This window comes from Anguilla anguilla, chromosome 12 (assembly GCF_013347855.1).
Source record: "Anguilla anguilla isolate fAngAng1 chromosome 12, fAngAng1.pri, whole genome shotgun sequence".
In the NCBI taxonomy this organism is placed as follows: Eukaryota; Metazoa; Chordata; class Actinopteri; order Anguilliformes; family Anguillidae; genus Anguilla; species Anguilla anguilla.
This window is the reverse complement of record NC_049212.1, coordinates 18,973,818-18,994,132: the sequence shown is the minus strand read 5'-3', so window position 1 is coordinate 18,994,132 and position 20,315 is coordinate 18,973,818. Positions and strand designations below refer to the sequence as shown.

At 41.8% G+C, this 20,315-nt stretch overlaps 1 protein-coding gene and 1 pseudogene across 1 annotated transcript; both read right to left on the bottom strand.

Annotated features, from left to right (window-relative positions):
* Positions 1 to 4,605: 4,605 nt before the first annotated feature.
* LOC118209347 (extracellular calcium-sensing receptor-like) lies at positions 4,606 to 9,546 on the bottom strand. The gene is made up of 6 exons (XM_035384592.1): positions 9,288 to 9,546; positions 8,825 to 9,116; positions 7,853 to 8,662; positions 7,392 to 7,619; positions 6,595 to 6,718; positions 4,606 to 6,372 (listed from the first exon to the last, which is right to left on the bottom strand). The coding sequence occupies exons 1-6, from the start codon at positions 9,518 to 9,520 to the stop codon at positions 5,459 to 5,461; spliced, it is 2,601 nt and encodes an 866-aa protein (XP_035240483.1). The 5' UTR covers positions 9,521 to 9,546; the 3' UTR covers positions 4,606 to 5,458.
* A 6,127-nt stretch (positions 9,547 to 15,673) lies between these two features.
* Positions 15,674 to 19,681, bottom strand: LOC118209342 (annotated as a pseudogene).
* Positions 19,682 to 20,315: the final 634 nt, after the last annotated feature.

Sequence of the window (20,315 nt, the reverse complement as noted above, 5' to 3'; positions counted from 1 at the left end):
ACCCTTTATTTAGTACTTTGTTGAGGCACCTTTGACAGCGATTACTGCCATTATTGTCTTCTTGGGTATGACAGTACAAGCTTGGCACACCTGTATTTGGGGTATTTCTCCCATTCTTCTCTGCAGATCCTCTCAAGCTCTGTCAGGTTGGATGGAGAGGGTTGCTGCACAGCTATTTTCAGGTCTCTCTTGAGATGTTCGATCAGGTTCAAGTCCAGGCTCTGGCTGGGCCACTCAAGGACATTCACAGACTTGTCCTGAAGCCACTCCTGCATTGTCTTGGCTGTGTGCTTGGGGTCATTGTCCTGTTAAAAGGTGAACCTTCACCCCATTCTGAGGTCCTGAGCGCTCTGGTGCTGGTTTTCATCAAGGATCTCTCTGTACTTTGCTTCGTTCATCTTTCCCTCGATCCGGACTCGTCTCCCAGTTCCTGCCGCTGAAAAACATCCCCACAGCATTATGCTGCCACCACCATGCTTCACCGTAAGTGATGAACGGTGCCTGGTTACCTCTAGACGTGACTCTTGGCATTGTGATCAGAGAGCTCAAACTCTAAGTGGGCTGTCATGTGCCTTTTACTGTGGAGTGGCTTCCATCTGGCCACTCTACCATAAAGGCCTGATTGGTAGAGTGCTGCAGAGATGGTTGTCCTTCTGGAAGATTCTCCCTTCTCCACAGAGGAACTCTGGAGCTCTGCCAGAGTGACTATCAGGTTCTTGGTCACCTCCCTGACAAAGGCCCTTCTCCCCCAATTGCTCAGCTTGGCTGAGCGGCCAGCGCTAGGAAAAGTCCTGGTGGTTCCAATCTTCTTCCATTTAAGAATGATGGAGGCCACTGTGTTCTTCGGGACCTTCAATGCTGCAGAAATTTGACACAAAATTGACACAATCCTGTCTTGGAGGTCTAATGACATTTCCTTGGACTTCATAGCTTGGTTTTTGCTCTGACGCGCTATCAACTGTGGGACCTTATATAGACAAGTGTGTGCCTTTCCAAATCATGTCCAATCAATTGAATTTACCAATCAAGTTGTAGACACATCTGAAGTATGATCAATGGAACCAGGATGCACCTGAGCTCAGTTCTGAGTGTCATAGCAAAGAGTCTGAATTCTTATGTAAATGTGATATCTCAGTTTTTTATTTTTAATAAATTTGCAAAAAATTCTAAAAACCTGTTTTCACTTTGTCATTATGGGGTATTGTGAATAGATTGATGACATTAAAAATGAATTTATTACATCCATCCATTCTCTAAAACGCTTAGTTCAATTCAGGGTCGTGGTGGCAATGGGGCAAGCAGAGCAGCCCAGACATCCCTCTCCTCAGCGACTTCTGCTAACTCATCCTGGTGGATCCCCAGGCAGTACCCAGACTAACCTTTGGATATAATCCCTCCAGCGTGTCCTAGGTCTACCCTTGGGTCTCCTCCCCGGTGGCTGAGCCTGGAACACCTCCAGAGGGAGGCGCCCAGAAGGTATCCTTATCAGATGCCTGAACCATCTCAACTGACTCCTTTCAATGTGGAGGAGCAGCGGTTATACTTTGAGGTCCTTGCGGAGAGGCAGGGCTTACTCTCCTTGAGGTCAAGGAGAGTAAGCCCTGCCACCCTACAGAGAAACCCCATTTCAGCCGCTTGTATTCGCGATCTCATTCTTTCGGTCACTACCCATAGCTCATGACTATAGGTGAGAGTAGGGACGAAGGTCAACTGATAAATCGAGAGCTTTGCCTTTCGGCTCAGTTCCTTCTTCACCACCACTGTCCGATACAATTCCCACATTACTGCGGCCTCTGCACCTAGACGACAGTTGATCTCCGAATCCATTTTTCCTTCACTCGTGAATGAGACCCCGAGATACTTGAACTCCTCCACCTGGGGCAGTTCTCCCTTACTTGAAGAGGGCAAACCATATTTTTCTGGGAGAGGACCTTAGTCTCAGACTTGGAGGTGCTGATCCTCATCTCAACCGCATCACACTCAGCTGCAAACTGCTCTAGTGCGCATCGAAGGTCACAGTATGATGAGGCTAAGAGAACGATGTAAACTGCAAACAGCAGAGATGCCACTCCATTGTCCCAAACTGGACACACTCCATACCTCGACTGCACCTTGAAATCCTGTCCATGAATACCACAAACAGGAGGGGAGACAAAGCGCACCCTTGGCAAAGTCTACCACCCACTTTAAACGAGCTTGACTTAATGTCCAGAATGCGAACACAGCTTTCGCTCCAAGTATACAGGCACCAGATGGCATGCAACAGTGACTCTGGCACCCTATACTCCCGCAGCACCTCCCACAAGATACCCCGAGGCAAACGGTTATAGACCTTCTTCAAATCCACAAAACACATGTAGAGTGAATAAGCAAACTCCTATGCCCCCTCAAATATCTGTGAGAGGGTAAAAAGCTGGTTGTTCTTCTGCGACCTAGACAAAACCCGCATTGTTCCTCCTGAATCTGAGGTTCAACTGTTGGCTAAAGCCTTCTTTCCAGCACCTTGGCATAGACTTTCCCAGTGAGGCTGAGGAGTTTGATTCCCCAATAACGGGAACACACTCTCCGGTCCCCCTTCTTAAAAATGGGGTCTTCAACATTTCCAGACAAATCTCATCCACCCCTGGTGCTCTGCCACTGAGGAGCTCTCCAACCACCCCAGTGACTTCTGCCACAGAGATGGACTCTGATCCCCCTGATTGCTCCAGCTCTGCCTCCAAAAAGGAGGGCGTGTCTGTCGGATTCAGGAGGTCCTCAAAGTGTTCCTTTCAACAATATCCCCAGTTGAGGTCAGAGTTTCACCATTCCTGCTAACAACAACCTGAATGGTGTTCCGCTTTCCCCTCATGAGGTGCCGATAGGTTTTCCGGAAACACTTTAGGGCCGACCGAAAGTCCTTCTCTAAGACCTCTCCAAACTCCTCCCATGCCCTGACTGTTGCTTCTGCCACTGCCGCAGCTGCGACCTTTTTCGCATGCCGGTACCTGTCTGCTAAATCAGAGGTTCCCAGTGCCAACCAGACCTGGAATACCTCTTTCTTCAGCTTGACAGCCTCCCTCACTGCTGGAGTCCACTAACGGGTCCTTGGGTTTCCGCCTGGATATGCACCGACCAGCTTTTGACCACAACATCTAGCAGCAGCGTCGACAATAAAGGTTTTGAACAGGGTCCATTCAGACTCCATGTCCCCAACCTCCTCCGGGATACGGGAAAAGCTCTCTCGGAGGTAAGAGTTGAAATCATTCCAGACTGAGTCTTCTGCCAGGCGTTCCCAGCAGAACCTCACTACATGTTTAGGTCTACCTGGTCTGTCTGGCAGCTTCCCCCACCATCAGATCCAACTCACCACCAGTAGTGATCAGTTGACAGCTCTGCTCCTCTCTTCACCCAAGTGTCCAAAACAAATGGTCGCAGGTCTGATGAAATAACTACACATTTGATCATCGAACTCTGGCCCAAGGTGTTCTGGTACCATGTACACTTATGAACATCCTTGTGTTCGAACATAGTGTTCATTATGGACAAAGCATGACTAGCACAGAAGTGCAATAACGTGACACTGCTTGGGTTCAGATCAGAGAGGCCGTTCCTCCCAATCATACCACTCCAAGTTTCCCAGTCATTGCCAACGTGAGAATTGAAGTCTCCCAGTAGGACAATATTGTCAGTAGGTGGGGCCTCTTCCCGCACCCCTCCCACCTTCTCCAAGAAGGCGGAATACTCTGAACTGCTATTAGAGGCATAAGCGCAAATAACAGTCAGAGTTTTCCTTTCTGTCATACGCAGTCGCATCAAGGCGACCCTCTTGTCCACTGCAGTAAACACCAACTGAGTGGCCACCAGCTGGGGACTTGTGAGTATCCCCACTCCCGCCCGGTGCCTCTCACCCTGAACAACTCCCGAGTAGGAGAGAGACCACCCCCTATCCAGGAGTTTGATTCCACAGCTGACACTGTGTGTAGTGGTGAGTCCAACTATATCTAGTTGGTACTTCTCAGTCTCACACCAACTCCGGTTTTTTCACCACCAGAGAGGTAGCGTTCCACGTGCCATGAATCAGTTTTCATTGTCTGGGCAGATGATGCACTGATCTACCCTGTTCTTGACCCCTGTCCGACAGGCATTGCACCCGACCCCTACCCTAAATCTTGCGGGTGATGGGCCCGGCTGAGATACGTGGGCTGCCCGTCCACCAGGCATTCGTCTGCGGATACCACCCCCAGGCTTGGCTCCAGGGATGGGTCCTGGTAACCCTATTCCGGGCAGGGTAAACTTAGTTTTGTATTTGTTTACCATAGATGGGGGTCTATTGGATCATGTGTGTCTGGGTCCTCACCCCAGACCTGTTCACCTTGGGAGACCCTACCAAGGGGACATGTAAAACCCCTGACAACATAGCTCCAGGGACCATAAACATAAACATTACAAAATGTGTAAAAAGTGAAGGGGTCTGAATAATTTCCGAAGGCACGGTATATATATATATATATATATATATGCTATTTGAAAATACATATATTTGACAGACAACCTGTAATAGCATATCTTTAAAAGATAATAATAATAATCTATTAGCACTAGCACCGAATGAGAGATGAGGTTTTTTTTATTTTGTAGTAGGCCGACAGTACTGGAATCAGATCATTTCCCAATTACAGACAGTATGTAATCACGTGACAAAATGTTCCCGTTAATAAATTCAATGTGAAACTACCTTTATGTACACCAACTTGTACCCACATATGTTGTGAATAACAAGTATGTTTCAATGCTGTCTGATTATGGTTGTGGTACAAATGGTTATTTCTGCTCTTCATGGTGTTAATATGGCCTGCGTGTAGCTAACATTTTACATCAACTCCATTTTCATAATGCATTCATGACACATTCATGGTTGTCACAAAAATATTGCAATACAATTACATAGAGCATGAATGCATTATAATGTGTTTGAATCATGTCATGATACTGTGATATGGATCATAGAGCATAATCATAAATATATTTATTGAGTTCTTCAGAATACATTCATTAAAACCATGTAAAAACAATATCTATGCACGCCATGAATTGCATGCTGCAGCTATCACTTTTCAGTCTGCAGTCCATGAGTGCAATGAATAAACCTGCACAGCCCTATAACTGCAGGCAAAGCTAGAGTTCCAAGCTGATGAATCATTTAAGCATTTTTAACATTCTCCAACAATATTCTTCACTGCTCTGCAGCTCAGTTCTCAATAAAACTTGAGGGTTTCATCTGATGTGCTGATGTGCATCCTCCTCAGACAGATGAATGCTTAGCAGTGACTGAAAAATGTACATACAGATTTGAACAAATTAATTTAAAATATGGCAATCAAGGCAGGACACTAGCAATTGGTGAAAGATTGTTAATTAAAAAGTGAAAGCTCTAGTTGTCACTCATTGTCTTTGAGAGACAGCTATGAATATATTTGTTTCACAGAGATTTCGGTGGCCTGTTACCCATTAAGTTCTTTTTGTTATTTTTATCTGGTTTTAATAAGATAATATAACATTTTGGTATGAAAATACAGAAGAGCATCCCAAAACTGGAAGCTAAAATAGCAAATATTTCCACAGCTACTGTGAACTTTCCAGGTGAGCTGACATAAGCTGGTATAAAGGTGATCCAGACTGCACAGAATATGAGCATGCTGAATGTAATGAATTTGGCTTCATTGAAGTTGTCAGGCAGCTTACGAGCCAGAAAAGCTAAAACAAAGCACAATATCGAGAGGAGTCCAATATAACCCAGTACAGCCCAGAAGCCCAATGCTGATCCTACATCACATTCTAGAATGATCTTTTCTTTGTAGTGCTTCATGTTCTTGTTGGGGAATGGAGGGGATATTGTTAACCAAAGCACACAAATAAGGACCTGTATGAGAGTGAAAGCAAGAACACTCAGTCTCTGCTGCAGAGGCCCAAACCACTTCATGACATTACTGCCTGGAAGTGTAGCCCTGAAGGCCATTAACACCACTATTGTTTTTCCCAGAACACAGGAGATGCAGAGGACAAAGGTGATCCCAAACGCAGTGTGGCGCAGCATACAGGACCACTCAGAGGGCCGGCCGATGAAGGTAAGAGAGCAAAGGAAACACAGTTTCAATGAAAAGAGCAGCAGGAAGCTCAGCTCTGAGTTGTTGGCTTTCACAATGGGGGTGTGTCTGTATCTGAAGAAAATGGTTGCCACAACACTGGTTGTGCATGTCCCAAGTAAAGAGATTGATGCAAGCAATATTCCCATAATTTCCTGATAGGATAAATATTCTGTTTCCTTCAAGATGCATTCATCTCTCTTCTTGCTTGACCAATAGTCTAAATGGCACTGCACACACTCAATAGAATCTAAAAAGAAAATAAAGAATGTGAGCATTAGCAGGGAGAAATATGATAGTACTGATCGTTTTGTGATGGATTTTGTGAAAACATCAATTTTAATATTGTAGTGAACATTGTGGAAAACAGAGGTTTTTATAAGTTAACTAAAAATGTTGATCAAATCCAAGCCATTGTCTGGATTTTTAAATAAGTTTCACCACATTTACAAGCTGTGCAATACATAATCACCTGTGGCATTGCTGAATTCTCCCTCAGCACAGGGCACACAGTCATAGCAGCAGACAGGCTTTCCTTTTTGCACAGCCTTCCGAGTGCCTGGGGGACAGCTCTCGCTGCACACTGACACAGGGACCTGAAATATAGATGAAATATAAATTCAGTTGTATAATGTTGAAGTATATTTAATTTTCAGGAAGTATGTATTCTATTGTCAACACTAATTTCTTTGAAAATGAAATAACATTAATTTTTAACATTTTTGTGGATTTGTTAAAGAGAGATATAAAAAATGACACCATATTAATATGTTTTATGTCAAAACAGAAAAAGCTCATATTCTAAACTCATATTTAGTTTAGTTTCTCTAATTCTTTAAATACAGCAGCCATAAACTATTAATTTAAGCATTGGTAACCTTTATCAACAGCTTGTTTTGCAGCGAGATACTGCAACAGTGCATTTAGTAAGAAGAGTCAGTGCACAGGAAAATGGGCACTGTGAAGTTTCAGCTGCAGGCGCTACTGTTTGCTGCCTTCTGTTCTGTGTCCGGTGGAGCAAACATTTCTCACATATATTTAATCTAATGGCTGATTATTACATATTCGCAGGTGCTTAGTTGTTCCATGTGAGAGGTATTAAGCTATTAAAAGACCCAAAGTCATTAAGTAAAATGTTGAGCCACACCATTTAAAAAATTCAAGAGGCAAGTGTATTTTTTATTTTGTTTATCTTGGTCTTTTGTAATACAATTGTGAAAACCAACATTTTTCATTTTTATATATTTTTTTATTTATTCTTCAACGCACCTGTTTTGCATTTTGTGCCCACACAATTGACACATTTCTCAGGGTTAAGTGTTTCTCCATAGGTAAAGATTCATCATAAAGTCCAATAGTCACTAACGTAATCTGGCCTTGGCTGTTCTCCTGCCAGTTAACCAACTCATACTTTGCAGGTGGATCTCCATTCTCATCAAAATAAACCTCTTCACCCTCCTTGGTTTTAAAACGTACTTTTTTCAAATGCTGTAGAAACTGTAGATAATGTACCCAGGTTTAACAAATTTTAATTATGAATGATCAACATTCTCTCAAGAACAGACAGTCAAATTTTTAATAAATGAGGTAAAATTAAAAGTATGCTGATTGTATGCGTAATTTTAGGATTATGAAGACATTTTAAAATCATCATAAAATGCAGTTGATATAGTAAAATGACATGTAATGAGTGTAATTTAATCAAATTATACATTTTTAACAGTACATACCTTCACTGGTGTCAGTTGTTCATTATTAAGACATGTATTTCTGTTTGACAGATGAGAATTATTGCTGCAGGTCAAAATATTTTGGAGTGTGTGGGCCACTGCATAGACTCCCTTGTAGACATTATTAAAAATTTGCATTAGGGATAAGTCAGTGTATATATTATCTACTCCACTTAAGTCCTCTGTACCAGTGCACGCTTTGACATTTTTTGAAGTATTCCTGCTGGGAAATTTGCAACTGAACAGGGTTTCCCAGAACTCAGTGAAAATAGCACTGCCAGATGAATTCAGTGGTCGAACATCCAAGAGGACATCCTTTAATCCTGTAACATTTGCTTTTGGAATTGAGACGCCTATTGCTCCACTGAGGACATGGTGACCCTCCACTTTGGCAGAGTCAGAAATCCAGCCTTCACTGCCAATCCACTGGTAGCCTGTGACATTGTGGAGGGCTAGTTCACGGAGCAGTACCACCATGTCCATGTGAGAGAGGAATGCCACAATCACCTTAGAGCTGGACTGCTTTATAATCTCTATAACCCTCAAAAATTTCTCTTTAGAATATGTTCTGAAAACGGGCTCTGAATACTCAATGCAGACCCCCTGTTGTTGGGCAGCTTTAATAAATGCAGTTATGCCATTGAATCCATAGTCATCATCCGATCTAATTGCCCCAACCCAGGTCCAGCCAAAGTGCTTCACCAGCTGAGCCAGAGCTCTGCTCTGGTAATAATCACTGGGAATGGTTCTGAGAAATGATGGATATTTGGTTTTGTCACTGAGACATGCACAGGTAGCAAAGTGACTGATCTGTAAAGAGATTGATGAACGTTTAACTATAACCTTTTTGAAACAGCTATACCAGTACAGTATCAGTTATACAGTATCAGCGCTGATTACAATTGAACTTTTTCATAGTTTTAGATTTAATTATTTTATTATTTGTGATGTTGAATGATTGTACTTGCCTACCAAAGGAATGTGAAATGGTCCAATGGATGTAGATATGGCGATTGTGGGTGAAGAGGAAGTCTCTCCAAGGATTGCCTGAACTGCAGCCCTTTCCGAGCAGGGAGCAGCTGAGGCTGAATCCTGATATCCATTTGTCAGTGCGAGTCCTGCCTTTCCAGCAATTGCAGAAGAGCCACAGGAGTCATACATCTTGTAGCCAAGAGATATGCCGGGTAGCAAATCTGTACTATTGTTGATCTCCTCAACGGCAAAGATCATCGTCTGAGCATACTGGAATGATCTCAGATTTGTTCTAGATTAAACATGATAGACACAATTTGTACTTTAGTTAGTTTCATTTAATTGTAAACAAACATTTTAGGTATTATCTAAAATAAGATGGAAAAAAAATTAAATCTTGTAATCTTTTAGTTCATTTCAGTTCCACACTGGTACTGTTCATTACTTTATGAGTGTAACTTACCTGGTGCACTGGAGAGGCTGAGGTGCATGTGTGTAGGACAGATTCCTGTCTATCCAGCTGCTATGAAATGGGAAAATTGCTCCGATGATGATATCGCCATCCTTTGACAAGTGGGGATATTCTGGCTTCCCAAGTAGTTTACACAATGGGTCATTTGCTCCAGTTAAAGCAGCCACCAGCAGCATGAGCAACGTTGCCAACCAATTTTCTTTCTGTTCCATTACATGCAGCATGTCTGATCATCTGTAGTAGAACTGCATTTGCATGTGCTTAATCTGGAATTCTGCATTATTGGTTCATATTTATGTAGTATGTGTTACTAGGACAACAATCCTCAGTGGTGAACTTGGATCACTGTCAGGCTTCAAATGAAGGAGGTGCCAATGTACCTCAACTGAGAATGTGAACAGCGTGAAATCTGTTGCATACGTTAGTCTATTCCTCTCCAGCCATAAGAAAACCACCTGAAAAGAAAGGAAAAAGCATAAAAACACATTATAAATCCCATCCCCATTTTGTATAATTATCTGATGAAATATTGCAGTCTGTGTTTTCAGACCAGAGATGATACATGTTCATGTCTAAGAGCCCAGGAGCATTCTAAGCATGTCTAAGAGCCCAGGAGCATTTAGATGTGGTATGAGGAATGCAAAGATTCTTTTTACAAATAGAATGAAAAATGATTTCTTTTGGCTCGCTAGACTATACAAATAAGACAAAGACCTGGACTCAATCAGCATTTTTTTCCTCATTTTAATGATTAATTGCATGCTGTTACAAAAGTCATGGCATGGCATGAGAGGAGGTATATATATATATACTGTATATAGACGGGTGACAAATTTAACGAAAAGCTTGAACAAAGTAGAGTAGAGAAACATAATGAATGCAGATGCTTCCACATGTGTTCTGCATGATACAATTAAGCAATTAAAATCATATAATTATTGAACGTGTCACTTTTATGATGCGTTACATTTGTACCGACTCTCCCCTATATCCTAAGTGAAACTAACATGGATGATGTTAGCCTATAGACTGTGCTCAAAACAATCTGACCTTTGTTGAGTTTTATAATCTGACCACAAAGCTTTCTGAATAACATTAAAAAAACACTCAAAAATGTTATTGGTAACAAGCATGTCCCCATTTACAGCTTGTGGCTAAATTGTATTTTCCTCTCCTTTTCCGTTAAAATGAGAACAGTGGTAATTTGATCATAAGCCTTTGTTCCATTTTGTCTGTGAGTCCTGCGGTTGAGTTGTTAACTGTTAGATATGGTTTTGAGTGCTCTCATTTGGTACCTGGTGGTGGTTGTGCAAACAACAAGTTGTTCACAAAAAAAAAAAAAAAAATGCATATTTGCCTCTGCTGGGTAGATCTCTCGTTTTAGCAGCGGCAAATGATACCCTAAACCAGCGGTCCCCAACCTTTTTAGCGCCAAGGACCGGTTTAATGTCAGACAATATTTTCACGGACCGGCCTTTAAGGTGTGGCGGATAAATACAACAAAATAAAATGATACGACCGGCATAAAAACTGTGGTATATTGTAAATATAATAATAAATGTGAATCCACTGTGTACTCGTATGCAACTTTATTAGCAGCGTCCTCGTAACATCGCGCCAACAACATAACATGAGTAACATCCTCTCTGCCCCCTAACGCTCTCTGGTCGCTATGGTAACGCTTAAACATGCCTTAAAAATAAGATACAGATACACCACAAAAACGAATATAAAGTGCATGAAAATTTTAACTCACCATAACGCTAAATCAATGGGATCCCTGAGCTTGTTTCTCTGCAACGAGACGGTCCCATCTAGGGGTAATGGGAGACAATGACACCCGAAGTGTGTTGCTTATGTCCAGTCTACTCCGTAATTTTGTTTTGGTTGCTGTCACTGCAGAAAACCCCGCTTCACACAGATAAGATGTCGGAAATGGCAACAGGGTTTTCAGTGCTGTTGTGGCGATCTCAGGGTATTCTGCCATGACTTTAATCCAGAACTCCGGCAGAGTTGTTGTCTCAAATATACTTTTAAGGCCGCCGTCATTTGCGATCTCCAGCAGTTGATCTTCTTCTTGCACAGACATGCTGGATTCACCTGGTTTGTTGACAAATGGGTCGCGGATCCATTCCTTGGCAGTTCGTGGGTCTTTTGTGGTTGGGAAGTAGCGCTCGAACTCTTTTAAAAGCAAAGACAGGTGATCGTGCACCAGCTGGGAGAATGAAGGCTCGGGCTTAGTCTCACCCAAAATCCCAGCGAATGTTTGAAACATGTCCAATATGCCTCTGTTCACGCGCCGTCCCCACAAATCCAGTTCGGCTTTAAATGCAGCTACTTTATCTGCCAACTTGAAGACAGTTGTCATTTTCCCCTGAAGTGACAGATTGAGTTCATTGAGCAGGTTGAATATGTCGCACAAGTAAGCCAGTTTTGCGACCCATTCCTCGTCACTGAAATGTGCTGCCAGCGGTGACTTCTTTTCTGAGAGAAATCTCTGCAGCGGCTCTCGTAATTCAAACACTCTTTCCAGCGATTTCCCTCGGGATAACCATCTTATTTCTGTGTATAAGAGAAGGCGTCTGTGCTCCGTGTCCATCTCCTCACAAAGCTGCTCAAACAGGCGCGAGTTAAGGGCGTGTGCTTTGATGTGGTTAATAACTTTAACGACATCATTCAATACGCTGTTAAGTTCCGTTGGCACTTTTCGGCTAGCCAGCATTTCCCTGTGAATGACACAATGCGTAGATTCACATTCAGGTGCAACCTCCTTAATCCGAGCAGTTAAACCAGACAGCCGTCCGGTCATGGCAGCAGCTCCGTCTGTGCATATGCCGACACAAAAGGACCATTTCAGTTTTCCTGATATATAATCATCCAGCGACTTGAATAGTTCTGTGGCTGTGGTTTTGGTTGGCAACGATAGTCCACATAACATATCCTCATGCACATCCTCCTGATAAAGATATCGCACATAAACAAGTAGTATTGCCTTGTTGTCAACATCTGTAGACTCGTCAACCTGGAGTGCGTACCACGGTGATGTATTAATCCTCTCCAACAATTGTGTCTCAATGTCTTCTGCTATTTCCTCAATGCGCTGAGTGACGGTGCTAGCCGACAGAGGCACCTGTGCTATCTTTTTAACCGCAGCCTCTCCTAGAAGTTCACGGCAAATGTCTTTAGTGGCGGGCAGGATCAATTCTTCACCAATAGTGAATGGCTTCTTAGCCTTAGCAATACGGTTAGCCACCAAGTATGATGCTCTCAGTGCACTCGCATTTGTTGATGTGGTGGCCCTCAGTAATTGCTTCTGTCCTTCTTGTTCCCGTTTTTTTCTTTCAAAATACTCCGAGGGCTTGTCTTTTAATGCAGGGTGCTTGGTCTGCAAGTGGAAAAGCAGTTTTGAAGGCTTCATTGCCTCATTAGAGAGCCGGTCGCCGCATATTATGCAGAGCGGGCATGGTGCGTGGGAATCACCTGTCGCGATGAATCCATATTTTAAGTAGGACTCCTGGTATTGTCTGTTAAATGCAGCTTTCTTTTTCTTGGAAGTCGTAGGCTCTTCTTCTGTCTCCTCACTGGGCCTTTTCCCCTTCGCAAAGAAACTTTCCAAAGACGTCTGTTTTTTACTCATTTTGCTTGCTTGTGGGTTATATTTTAGCGTTAACGTATCACGTGACCGAGATGTAACGGAGAGAATCCGGACATTTTTCAAAATAAAACATCGTTCAGACTCAGATAATAAATAAAACGGAAATAATGTAAGTTATTTATTCTTTCTTGTGCGGCCCGGTACCAAATGACCCACGGATCGGTACCGGTCCGTGGCCCGGGGGTTGGGGACCGCTGCCCTAAACCACTGAATACACACACACACACACACATATATATATATATATATATATATACATATATATATAAACATATATATATATACAGTATATGTATATACATTTTAATTTCATCATGTAGAAATTACAATACTTTTTATACTTAGACCCCTCATTTCAGTGTACCATAATGTTTGGGACAAATGGCTTCACATGTGTTTGGAATTGGAATTAGTCAGATGTGTTCAGTTGCTTCCTTGGTGCAGGGAGGTATGCTATGAAGGAAGTTCAACATACCCAGGGTTTCTTTGTGTTACATGCCTCCATGTCTGGTCACAGCGGCGGACAAAGGCTCAAGTAGAGGGCACCTTACCTCCTTCTCCAGCTCGGGAAACAGGGGAGGCTAGAATCCAAACTGGCACTCGCGATAGCCTTGTGGATGAGCTCTGGAGGGTTCTACGGGCGTACTCGGCCCAGGTGAGTAGCTAACTCTAGGATGAAGAGCTGGCTGTGGCGTGGTACCTCAGGATGGTCTCCAGGATCTGGTTGATGTATTCCATCTGAACATTGGATTGAGGATGGAACCCGTAGGATAGGCTTGCGGAGGCTCCTATAAGAGATTGTCCCCCACAAGTTTGTCCGTTTACTTTTTCACTGCTGGCATCTGATTGGCTGGCTAAATTTAGTTATTTTTGCACTGTATTAGTGCCACATGTCAGATTTATTGATGAATAAGTTTGTTTAAAATGTGAAATTGGTTCAAATTAATATTTTCCTGCTATTATTTTTGAAAATACAGATATTTGACAGATAGTACAACCTGTAATAGCCTTTAATTTTTAAAATCTATTAGCACTAGCAGCGAACGAGAGATGAGGTTTTTTTGTCGTAGTAGGTCAACAGTACTGGAATCAGATCATTTCCCAATTACATACAGAATGTATTCACATGATAGAATGTTCCTTTTCATAAATTCAGTGTGAAACTACCTTTTGTGTACACCAACTTGTACCCAAATATTCCTGGGAAAAAATCACAAGCGGCGCACAGTTAGTGACATGTTTTCCATCACCCATCAGTGGTTAGTCCGCCAGAGAGTGTAGGCGGAGCTAACGCAACAGACTCGCTCTTCAACTCACTTGTGAGTGTCAGCGGCGTACTGTTTTTTTCCAGTGTCTGCTAGCGTTACAATAATAGAGAAGGGGGGGGGGGGGGTTGTTGTATGGAACCCTAAAAAGTTTTTGTGTAACATGAGAGGTCACATTTGTTGATCTAGATTTCGTATTACATTTGATGACAATATAAAGTTAATAATTTACATAGCTTTTTGCACAGCTAACGTTAGCTACCGGACCATGTCAAGAAAGGCAACGTTAGTTTAGACAACGTTGCGCACAGCAGCCATCTCTCATATCAGGCAACAAGTTAGCTAATGTAATTAACATAATCTAATGTCAGCTAACAATGAGAAAAAACGCTCTTGAATGCAACGCTACCTTGTTGCAGCGTTGCAATGTAGCTAACTAAAGGCCAGTTCAGATCAATGATTCGCAACGAGACTGGATGCAACTTGCAAAATTCCAAGACGTCTGATAGTAAACGTTCTAAAACTGCACTTGGCGATTTGACAAGTTGGGTCTTTTGAGACCCCAGGCTACGGCTTCAGACACTCTGCAACTAATCAGTTCAAACCGCTGCAATTTTCTCTGCAACATTCTAAAACCGTTTTGTCTCGTTGCGAATCATTGATCTGAACTGGCCTTAACGTTACCGTTATTTACATTGGCATCAAGTTCATCAATCTATTATAATGCCATCTTTACACAGAGCATTAACCCCAGGGTATAGGTGGAGCAGAGCCAGGTCTGATTTCTGTGTAAAGATGTCAAGCCGGAAAAAAATAAATAAAAAAATCCAGCAGTATGGTTTAGCGTTATTCTTTTATTACGCTTCCTCATATGTTCCTTCAGCCTTGATGCTCTTTTTTCATTAAATCTCCTTTGTTTTTGTTTTATTCTTCTTGCTCTGATTGCTAATTTAACACCCAGCTCAGCTTTATTCTCAAACAGTTTAGCTAGCAAAACTAGAAACACAAGGGGTAACCCTAGCAAGGCAGTTGTTTCAAAAATATCGCACAACAATCATTCACGAGAAAGACAATGTTTATTGTGCACGAGATACATAATTGCATGAGCCACAGCGAATCCCGCGGATTCTTCTCTGCAGTGTAAAGATGTTCATACCGAGCAAAAGGTGGATAAAGAACGTCTGTGGAAATTGATCATCACTAATTCTACCCCAGGTGTGCTACATCATTTTAACCCGGCTCGGCAGTGTAAAGACAGCTTAAGTTAGCCTAATGTTAGACAATGAATGAGTATGTACATAACATTACTTTTATAGCAACCATTTTTTATTCAGTAAATAGTAAGTATTATAGTTGGCGTGGCACAGGTCCCAACTGACTGACGTCACACAGGCGACGCTGGTTGGATCTGGTTGGATCTATGGGAAGTGAGGTCCAAAAACCTACCTGCAATTACCGCTTCTCACCATTGGTACCGCCAAAGAGAACGAAACGGAGATCTTCGAGATTGTAACTTTAACATTCTCCAAAATCATTCTTCACTGCTCTGCAGCTCAGTTCTCAGTTCTGCACTATTAGTTCATATTTATGGAGTGTGTGTTACCAGGACAACAATTCTCAGGGGTGAACTTAGTTCACCGTCAGGCTTCAAATGAAGAAGGTGCCAATTTCCCTCAACTGAGAACGTGAACAGCGTGAAATCTGTGCATACATTAGTGTATTACTATCCAGCCATACGAAAACCAACAGAGTGTTTCATCTGATGTGCATCCTCCTCCCTCCTAAAACCAGTACTAGAGGGCAATTGAACAGCTATTGGTGAAAGATTGTTAATTAAAACCTATGAAAGCTCTAGTTGTCAGACTCATGGCCTGTGAGATGCAGCTATGATTATTTTGACAGTTTTACTTAGATTTTGATGGCCCTTTACCCATTAAGTTCTTTTTGTTGTTTTTATCTGGTTTTAATAAAATAATATAACATTTTGGTATGAAAATACAGCAGAGCATTCCAAAACTGGAAGCTAAAATAGCAAATATTTCCACAGCTACTGTGAACTTTCCAGGTGAGCTGACATAAGCTGGTATAAAGGTGATCCAGACTGCACAGAATATGAGCATGCTGAATGTGATTAATTTGGCTTCATTGAAGTTGTCAGGCAGCTTACGAGCCAGAAAAGCTAAAATAAAGCACAATATAGAGAGAAGCCCAATATAACCCAGCACAGCCCAGAACCCAACTTCTGATCCTACATCACATTCTAGAATGATCTTTTCTTTGTAGTGCTTCATGTTCTTGTTGGGGAAAGGAGGGGATATTGTTAACCAAAGCACACAAATAAGGACCTGTATGAGGGTGAAAGCAAGAACACTCATTCTCTGCTGCAGAGGCCCAAACCACTTCATGGCATTACTGCCTGGAAGTGTAGCCCTGAAGGCCATTAACACCACTATTGTTTTTCCCAGAACACAAGAGATGCAGAGGACAAAGGTGATCCCAAACGCAGTGTGGCGCAGCATACAGGACCACTCAGAGGGCCGGCCGATGAAGGTAAGAGAGCAAAGGAAACACAGTTTCAATGAAACGAGCAGCAGGAAACTCAGCTCTGAGTTGTTGGCTTTCACAATGGGGGTGTGTCTGTATCTGAAGAAAATGATCACCACAATACTGGTTGTGCATGTCCCAAGTAAAGAGAGTGCTGCAAGCAATATTCCCATAATTTCCTGATAGGATAAATATTCTGTTTCCTTCAGGATGCATTCATTTCTCCTGTTATTCGACCAGTAGTCAGGATGACACGGCACACACGTGAGAGAATCTAACAAGACAATAATAATATTACAATTACTGCATTATTACAATATCAATGAGAAAGATATTTCATTTTTTATTTGTATATTAATTTTCTGTGTCATTTGACTGTTGCATCTGCCTCAAGGCATCTCAAAGGTATTTTACAGGAAATTGTCTGCAGAAATACATGCATACCTGTAGTATTGCTGATTTCTCCTTCAGCGCAGGGGACACAGTCATAGCAGCAGACAGGTTTTCCTCTCTGCACAGCCTTCCAGGTGCCTGGGGGACAGCTCTCACTGCACACTGACACAGGCACCTTTAGTCCAGCAGACATACACAGGGTAAATTTAATTCAGGGAATCTCAAAATGAAAGCATTTCATCTTGCTCAAATCAAGGACTTAATTAATGTTCGAATAACATTTTTGATTTTCATATTTAATAAAGATTTGCAATTTTGGGTTCCAAAATCTTGAATGATAGAGCATGAAATATAGAGAACACGGTTATAAGTATATTAGAGTTTAGAACACTGCAATAAGTTTTGCCTTTATTCTTTACAGTTGATTGGTCTCACCTGTTGTGTATTCTGTGCCCATATAATTGATACATTACTCAGGGTTAAGCGTTCTTCCACAGGAAAAGATGTATCATAAAATCCAACTGTGGCAAACTCAATCTCGCCTTTGCTGTTCTGCTGCCAGTTAACCAACTCATATTTTGCAGCTGGATCTCCATTCTCATCAAAATAAACCTCTTCACCCTCCTTTGTTTTGAAATGCACTTTTTTCAAATGCTGTAGAAGCTACACACAAACCAGATGCAAAAACCAATATTGTAAGACAGCAAAAATAAAGTTTGGTGAAATGCCTATGCTATAGTTAAAATGAAATGTCAAGTGATACAGCAACATTGAACACAGCAAGACATTTAAATGTGTATTTGAATATGTGCAAAATACCTTCCATGGTTCGGGTAGCACTTTTTTAAAACAAGTCTGTCTGTTTGACAGATGAGCATCATTGTTGCAAGTGAAAATCTCTTGAAATGCATGGGCCACTGCATACACTCCCTTGTAGACATTATTAAAAATTTGCATCAGAGATAAATCAGTGTATGTATTATCTATTTCACTCAAATCTTCTGTACCTGTGCACTCTTTGGCGTTTTCTGAAGTGCTCCCGCTGGGAAATTTGCACCCAAACAGGGTTTCCCAGAACTTTGTGAAAATAACACTGCCAGATGAATTCAGTGGTAGAACATTCAAGAGGAAATCCTGCAAGCCTGTAACCTTTGCTTTTGGAATTGAGACGCCTATTGCTCCACTGAGGACATGGTGACCCTCCACTTTAGCAATGTAGGAATCAGAGATCCAGGATTCGCTCCCAACCCACTGGTAGCCTGTGACATTGTGGAGGGCTAGTTCATGGAGCAGTACGTCCATGTCCAAGTGAGTAAGAAATGCCACAATCACCTTAGAGCTGCACTGCTTTATAATCTTTATAACTCTCAAAAGTTTCTCTTTAGAATAGGTTCTGAAAACGGGCTCTGAATACTCAACGCAGACCCCCTGTTGTTGGGCAGCTTTGATAAACGCAGTCATGCCATTGAATCCATAGTCATCATCCGATCTAATTGCCCCAACCCAGGTCCAGCCAAAGTGCTTCACCAGCTGAGCCAGTGCTCTGCTCTGGTAATAATCACTGGGAATGGTTCTGAGAAATGATGGATATTTGGTTTTGTCACTGAGACATGCACACGTAGAAAAGTGGCTGATCTGTAAAGAGATTGATGAACCTTTAACTAACACTTTTATGAAACAGCTATGCCAATACAGTATCAGTATCAGTGATACAGTATCAGCGCTGATTAATATTTTACTTTTTAATAAAAGAATTAAACAAATGTAAAACTATTATTTGTGATGCTGAATGATTGTACTTGCCTACCAAAGGAATGTGAAATGGTCCAATGGATGTAGATATGGCGATGGAGGATGAAGAGGTGGTCTCACCAATAATTGCCTGAACTGCAGCTGTTTTGGAGCAGGGAGCAGCTGAGGCTGAATCCTGATATCCATTTGCCAGTGCAAGTCCTGCCTTTCCAGCAGTTGCAGAAGAGCCACAGGAGTCATACATCTTGTAGCCAAGAGATATGCCGGGTAGCAAATCTGTACTGTTGTTGATCTCCTCAATGGCAAAGATCATTGTCTGGGCATACTGGAATGCTCTCATATTTATACTGGGTTAAACATGATAGACAGATCTTGTTCATTAGTTAGTTTCATTTAATTGTAAACAAAACGTTTAGGTATTATCTAAGATAAGATGAAAAACGTGTTCAATATTATAATCTTTTAGTTATTTCAGCTCCTCGGTGGTTCTGTTTGTTACTTTATGAGTGTAACTTACCTTGTGCACTGGAGAGGTTGAGGTGTGTGTGTGTAGGAGAGATTCCTGTCTATCCAGCTGCTATGGAATGAGAAAATTGCTCCAATGATGATATCGCCGTCTTTTGACAAGTGGGGATATTCTGGCTTCCCAAGTAGTTTACACAACGGGTCATTTGCTCCTGTTAAAGCAGCCACCAGCAGCATGAGCAACGTTGCCAACCAATTTTCTTTCTGTTCCATTACATGCGGCATGTCTGATCGTCTGTAGTAGAACTGCATTTGCATGTGCTCAATCTGGAATTCTGCATTATTGGTTCATATTTATGTAGTATGTGTTACCAGGACAACAATTCTCAATGGTGAACTTAAATCACCGTCAGGCTTCAAATGAAGGAGGTGCCAATTTCCCTCATCTGAGAGCGTGAACAGGGAGAAATCTGTTGCCTACATTAATGTATTCCTCTCCAGCCATAAGAAACCCAACAGAAAAGAAAGGAAAAGACTTAAAAACACACCTTAAAAACAAGTCCTTTCCCCTATTTATACCATTATCTGATGAAATATAATAGTCAGTGTTTCCAGGTGATACATCTTCCTGTCTGAATCAACCCCAGGAGCATATTTTAGATATGGTTTGAAGAATGTAAAGATTACTTACAAAGTAAGTAACAAAAACCACCTACACTTCAAATGAAGGAGGTGCCAATTTCCTTCAACTGAGAATGTTAACCGGGTGAAATATGTTGCATACATTAGTGTATTACTCTCCAGCCATAAGCAAACCAACATAAAAGAAAGGAAAATGCATAAATACACACTTTTAAGTCCCATCCCCATTTTGTATAATTATCTGATTAAATATTACAGTCAGTGTTTTCAGACCAGCGATGATACAAGTTAATATCTAAAATA